The sequence below is a fragment of the Neophocaena asiaeorientalis genome, unplaced genomic scaffold (assembly GCF_003031525.2).
Source record: "Neophocaena asiaeorientalis asiaeorientalis breed wild unplaced genomic scaffold, Neophocaena_asiaeorientalis_V1.1 scaffold28, whole genome shotgun sequence".
Classification (NCBI taxonomy): domain Eukaryota; kingdom Metazoa; phylum Chordata; class Mammalia; order Artiodactyla; family Phocoenidae; genus Neophocaena; species Neophocaena asiaeorientalis.
Window position 1 is genome coordinate 117,627 of NW_020173400.1, and position 6,793 is coordinate 124,419.

General features: G+C 41.5%; 1 protein-coding gene across 1 annotated transcript; it reads right to left on the bottom strand.

Moving 5' to 3' along the window:
* Positions 1–3,699: 3,699 nt before the first annotated feature.
* NAP1L3 (nucleosome assembly protein 1 like 3) lies at positions 3,700–6,372 on the bottom strand. The gene has a single exon (XM_024747147.1). The coding sequence runs from the start codon at positions 6,015–6,017 to the stop codon at positions 4,575–4,577; it is 1,443 nt and encodes a 480-aa protein (XP_024602915.1). The 5' UTR covers positions 6,018–6,372; the 3' UTR covers positions 3,700–4,574.
* Between the last annotated feature and the right edge of the window lie 421 nt (positions 6,373–6,793).

A 6,793-nucleotide genomic window follows, 5' to 3' on the forward strand; every position in this document is an offset into this window, starting at 1 on the left:
AGGTAAAATATTTCACTATATGCGACATTTTTCCTTAATTCATAGACGGTGGTTACAATTACCAATCAGTTGGAAAAAGATGCTCCTAACCTAAATGCCCATAAGAAACTGATGAAATACATTATGGTATATTATGTTAAACAGAATGAAGTTTACATGCACTGATATAGAAAGGGTTCCAAAATATATTAAGTGAAAAGTGAAAGGAGTAGAATAGTAGTTATGTTAATAAAGATAGATATAGACATTTTCTTTTCATACGAAATGTGGTTATCTTTGAAGGTAGAATTGTTTAAAATAATTTTTTATACTTTTCAGTATATTTTCCAAATTTTCTATAATGAACATATTTTATAATCAAAAGATGTAATAAAATAATAAAGTGATAACTTTCAGTGACACATACTGCAAAGAAAATATACTTAATCCCCTTAGTTTACATAACTTATGAGTAAAAGTTGAGAAGACCACTTGCAAACACTAATGTCTATTAGCAACACAGAAGGAAATAACAGCTCCATTATGTTTTTATAAATCCCTCTGTCACGCAAAATTCAAAAACATAAGTAATCTAGGAGACTTGATATTAATGTTATTAAAAATTCTTAACTCTATGCTACTTTATGCAAATGATAAAAATTTTGTAATGTACCATAGCATAATAAATAATTTATAGCACAGCAATAAGGTACACCTGGTCCAGGTTGGTTTAAACCCTTCCTACCTCTGAGGTGAGGCAAAACACACACATGAATTGGCTCTTTAAAGTACTTTTTTCCCAAGTAAATATTAGCTTCAGTGAAGAGTTCTGATAATTTTACCAGTTACTCTCTAAAAGCTATATGATAAAAGGACATCATAAGGACTAAACTACATAGAGGCTTTAGAGAATGTGTTGTGTTCCAGATCTCTTGAAAAGAAGTATATTTCTAAATGCCATGTGTTTTAATACTTAAATATTTCATTTTTAAATTTAAAAGATATACTCCACAAAAAACACAAAACATAAAATTTGAAGTAATGCATAAGTGTGTTGAAGTTATTATACTGCAGGTTGTCCTAATGCTTACGCTGGTGGGCACGAACATCTAATCAAGTGAGGATTTATCCTTTTTACAGGAGCGTGCAATTCCTTTTCAAATTCAGCTTCTATCTTATCACTTGACCCCTGAAGCCTTTTGAGGGCAAGGACACCTGTATTGTTAGACCCCGTCAGAATGGGGCATTGGCATCATCTGACCATCCGTGTGGTCCCTTTCTTCACTTAGCTCAAGTTTCTTTCCTGACCTCTTCAGCAGTCTCTGCTGCTGCTTAGGAAAACCCCTTCTTACCTGAGTTTGCCACCTTACAGGAAAAGAACAAACTTTTAGAGTGAAGACCCTGGACGCTCAGTGCCCAATTCAGGATGGCAAAAACTCACAAAGGAGAAGGCGGGGACGACTGCAGCGCGGAGGAGGTGACGACCTCTTCGGTCGGGCTCGGGTCAGAGAAGGGAACGGCTGACCTCAGCCTTGAATCACAGCCAAAGGAAACAGCTCGCCGATTAGAAGGCACCGAGGAAGACCCCGTAAAACTCTTCTCACGCCCATGCACCCAGCCCAGGAGCTTCGTTCCCACCCAGCTCTTCTTTCTGGCATCATTCATTGGCTGAGCGAGTGTGATGGACACACCTGCAGCCCAACGAACATGCAAGCCCATCGGGTTTCCCGGCTCTTTTCACCTTTGACTTAGCCTAGGTGGCTGAAGCACCCACCACTCACCGTTTGCATTTCTGGAATCCTAGCTTTTACTGATTCAAAAATCCATGACACCTGCCCGTTCCCCACCCCTACCCCCGCCATACTTAACCTGAAAAGGCAAAAATACCAATACAGGTAAACTGGGACGAAGTGAGAGAGTGGCATTGTAATGTACACACTACCAAATGTAAAATAGATAGCTAGGGGGAAGCAGCTGCATAGCACAGGAAGGTCAGCTCGGTGCTTTGTGACCACCTAGAGGGGTGGGATAGGGAGGGTGGGAGGGAGACGCAAGAGGGAGGAGATATGGGGATATATGTGTATAGCTGATTCACTTTGTTATACAGCAGAAACTAACTCACCATTGTAAAGCAATTATACTCCAATAAAGATGTTAAAAAAATAAATAAGTTGTCTTTCGAATTAGCTTCTTACACCCACTCGATTTGAGACAAGAACTTGTGATAAAACCTAATCAAAGTGATGGACTGGGAGAAAATACACCAATCTATTATATATACAGGGCATATCTTCCTGTAGTATGCTTCTGAATGATTGTTATTATCTGCACTTCTCCTTCTATTTTGCAAATATTCTATAATAACATACGTTCCTTTAACATTGGAAAATACAGAGCAGGAAGGGGCTAACTACTTCGGCAAGTGTTCTAAGATGCAATAAGGATGTTGCATTCCATGTAGAAGTTTTGAGGGCTCTACTGTCTGTGATGTCTGGCAAGCACAGTATATGAGAACCTCTGCATCAGTGAGCCAGGTACATGCTATTTACTATAGTCTTCGATTCGGCACAGACTTATAAGTAAATCTGCTACCACACCCCTCCTTGATGGTTGCAAAAATCTCAGAACTACAAAAAAGTGACTCTCAGAATATGACTGCTATTGCTAAAAGCAATAATTTACTTCCTGATTTTGTATAAATTGTAACCTAAATATCCAAACATGCATGATTGGTTAAATATCTATCTCATAGGTTGGAATATTTTTACATTTATAGACATGGGGGGTGACTATTGTTAAGCAGGGATAAATGCAAGATACTAAACTATATATATGGTGGGATCTGGGAAGACTAGCAGATAATTTTACACCTAGTGACCCAGAAATTCCCAAATCCTGTCTTCCTCTTGCCACAGCTCTTTCCTGTTAAGGTCCTGGAGGAAAGTATATGCAGTTGGGGAAATGGCAGATGTGAAATATGATATTATTTGTTGTGCTTGTGACTTTGTGCCCAGTACAAAGCTCTTTGGTAAAGTGAGTTTAAGGGGCTTCCTCCTCACAATAAATTCAAACCAAAATCTCCGGATCAAATTACTCTGTAACCAACCACATGGTACAGAAGTGGTGAAAGCATAATGTCACCTATAAGGAAAAATAAACCACATAGGGGAATGAGACCTCTTCCCAAGTCACGGTGGAAGGTGGGCCTGAGTCATTTACTCATCCTACTCCTGGAAGTGATGACAACAACTTATATGGATGTCCTTTCTGGGTGAGGCACTCCTGCCTATCTCCCCTCTTCTCCATCCCTACCTCCTCCCATCCTTTCCACTCCCCACCCTCCTCCCTTCCCTCCTCCCCTCTCCCTTCCTTCTCTCCCCTTTCCTTTCCTCCTCCCTCCCACCCTCTTCTCCTTCCACCCCCCTCCTGACTTTGGTACCCTCCCTCTCCCTTCTCCCTCCCCACTTTCTCTACTTCAACCCTCCTCCCCATTCCTTCCTCCTCTTCTCTTCCTCTCTCCCCTATCTTAGTCCTTCTCCCCTGTCCCATTTCTCTCCAATCACTGGGATGTGTACCCACCAAAAAAAGAGCTAAGATCTGTGAAATGTATCAGAATGTTAATTATATTGATAATTATATATTTTTAAATGTTCCTTTTCCTAAGGATTCTCTACTTTTTCTATAATAAGCACCATATTTTTTATAATGAGGCAAAAATGGTAGATTTTTATAGCACGATACATTTTGACATTTGTTTATTTTAGATTGTAATAGAAGAACATGAAAAAAATACCAATGATGTAAAGTGATCATTTCCAGTGAAAGGCAAAGTAGAACATATTACAAAGAAAATGTGGTTAGTACCTTTAGTTTACAGTTACACAGGATAAGATGAGCAAACTTTTTAAAAATACTATGTTATATTAACACCTCAGTGGTAAACAATAACTTCATTATGCTTAAATTTATAAACCACTATGGCACATTAACAAGCTCACAGTCATATCATATATGGTCTTGATGGACATTATTAAATGTATACTAATTTTTTTCAAGTGGTCAAATTTCACAATGCACTGTTTTAGTTAGTATAATACTATATAGTTAGCAAAGTAATGAAGGCACAGCTAGTACAATCAGATTTAAACCCTTAGTCTTCTGGGCTGGAAAAAGAAAAAAAAAAGATTTGCATTGATGCTTCAGGAACTTTTTTTTTCAAGCAAATAGTTGTCTCAGTTAAACAATTCTGACAGTTTTCACAGCTACATTCTAATAGGAATATGACAAAAGGACTTCACAAAAATCAAAACTTTGTAGCACCAAACTAACATGCTTTAGATAATTGACAACAGTTTACATATTTTGAAGAATATTACACTACAACAGGCTAGATAGAATAAACTGATACTTAGACACTTTAAGACAATATTTTAGGCTACCAAGAAAGTACAAAAACTCAAGACTGTGAGGAATACTAGTGCTGAGGTTACAGGGCAGGTTGTTTTTTTTTTTTTTTTTTTCCCAAGCTATATAAACCTACTTCACTTCTGCTTGAAATTTGAGATTCTTGAAAATTCTTTCATGCAGCCTTTTTTTTATTTTCGGTATTTCCTGTTTCTACAATCTTTGCCAACATCATAGGTACCATTGACTTCTCCTGTATAGTAATAGATTGATTTCAGGATGACATTATCATGTAAAATTTGACCAATTTCAAAGTCCTCATCAAGGATAGCATCTTCTCGTGGTTCAAGCTTTCCAATTGTAGGAATCTCAGGAGGGCTAAAGAAATTGAAGAATGATGCATTAGGAACCACTCTTGGCTGGGTTTCAACTTCTCCAGTAGCAGTTGTGCGACTCTGGGTGGTTGTCACTGTAACATCCTTTGCTCTTCTCCAATCTATCTTACAGCCTTTGCAATCTTGGATTTCCCAGCCCCAAGAGAAGAAGGGATCATTGTGATCTGGCTTTGACTTTATTATATATGTCTTGGTCAGCACCTCATTTTTGAAGTATGGATTGGGTAGAAAGCAAAATTCAAATGTGTAACTTATAGGCCGGCCAGGTTTTGAGAACTTCAGGCTAACATCGGACAGGAACTTCAGAATGGGCTCATCATACTTCTGAATCATGGGCCCCAGCTTGTCAACATTCTTTAAGACAGTCAGCCAATAGTCGGGAATGCCTTTAGGATCTTCTCTTTTAGGCTTTCCCTTGCGAGCTCTTTTAAGAGCTCTTTCTTTAGGCCTGACCTCAGGAACTCTTTTAGGAGCCTCTTTTCCTGGAGCCCTTGCCTTAGCCTCTGTTACTTTAGGCTGCTCTTTATCTTCTGCCTTTGCCTGGGGGGATTCTTTCGGATCCTCTTTTACTTCAGTCTTGGCCTCCAGAGCATCTTTAGACTCTTCTTTTTCTTCAGCCTTTGCCTCGGGATTTTCTTTCGGAGCTGCATTTTCTTCAGCCTTGACCTCAGGTTTTGTTTTCGGGTCATCCTCTTCTTCCTCACCCTCTAAGGCAGGCATCTCACTAGGGCCTTCTTCCTGCACCTCCTCATCACTGCTGAACACCTCATCCTCCGAATTCCATTCACATTCTTCTTCCGTAGGCTCATATTCTGCATTGATGATTCGAAATCGCCGATCATACAGAGGCCTATTGAGTTCGGCATATTTTCGTTCGAGATCGTGAATTGCCTTTAAGAACAGGGCGTCTACCTTGTCACATTCATCTTGAATATTTCTGAGCGCCTGCACACGATTTCTAACTGCCCGAGGCAGCTGATCCACGAAACTTCTACCCGACGGAGCCCGCCGCGCACTTCTGGAAGGCCCAGGTACCCTCTTCTTTCTATAGAAGCGGCTGCAGCTACTGCTGCTGCTGCTGCTGCCACTACTACTGCTGCTGCTGCTGCAACTAGTGCTGCTGCTAGAGCTGCTGCTGTCAGATTCTTCCCCAGAATCGCTAGACGAGCTAGCCACCATCTCTTCATCCACCCCCTGGGCGGCAGGTTCCAAGACCCTGTTAGGATCCGCTTCTGCCATTTTGCAAGCCTGCACACCGCTTAGGGTGGTGACTACCGCGCGCCCACAGATGGGCAGAAAATGACTCACGGATGCTTGGGTGGCGGCGGCGGAGGCTCTGGCTGAGGTGTTGGCAGCGGTGAAGGCAGCAGGAGCGCGGAGCGGGGCGCGGCTGGGCCGAGGAGATCGCAACGGAGGTGGCAGCAGCAGCGGAGACCTGGACGAGAGTGGCGAAGGCAAGGCCTCTCCCAGCTACAGCTGCGGCGGACTGTGGCGTGCCGCAGCCGAATGGCGCAGTGCAAGACCCCGAGATCTCTTCACTGCTTACATCTCGAGCCCCCTCCCCTCGCAGTCAGACCTCCAGTTCATTTAGTTCCCAGTGCGCCCTCAGCTCGCACCTCATTTGCTGGGCAAGCTTGATTGACAGCCTCTCAGCCCAATGAGTGAGCAAACGCACCTCCCCCTCCAGGCTCCGCCCTCCTTCCCAGACGCTCCTTGGTTGCTGAGGCAGACACGCCTGGAAGACGTTTTTTCCCCCCTCAAAATTCTATCTTTATAGTTTTATAATTACAAAAAAAAAAGCTTAGATATGAGGTAAAAATACTAGTCATGATTCCTAACAAGGGAAGAGGAATATTCTTCTCCCATCCGCTCATCCTTAATTCCCACTTGGTTTGTCAGGGGCCTCGTAACAAAAATCTGTTTTTAAAAAAATTGGGTGAAAATGCTCCAAGTGGCATCATTGGGTAGTGTGATTATTGATGATTTTTAAAATTCTTTTTCTTTTATCTAATTGT

Coding starts and splice junctions, on each gene's coding strand:
- NAP1L3 (XM_024747147.1), bottom strand. CDS start 6,017: ATGGCAGAAGCGGATCCTAACAGGGTCTTGGAACCTGCCGCCCAGGGG.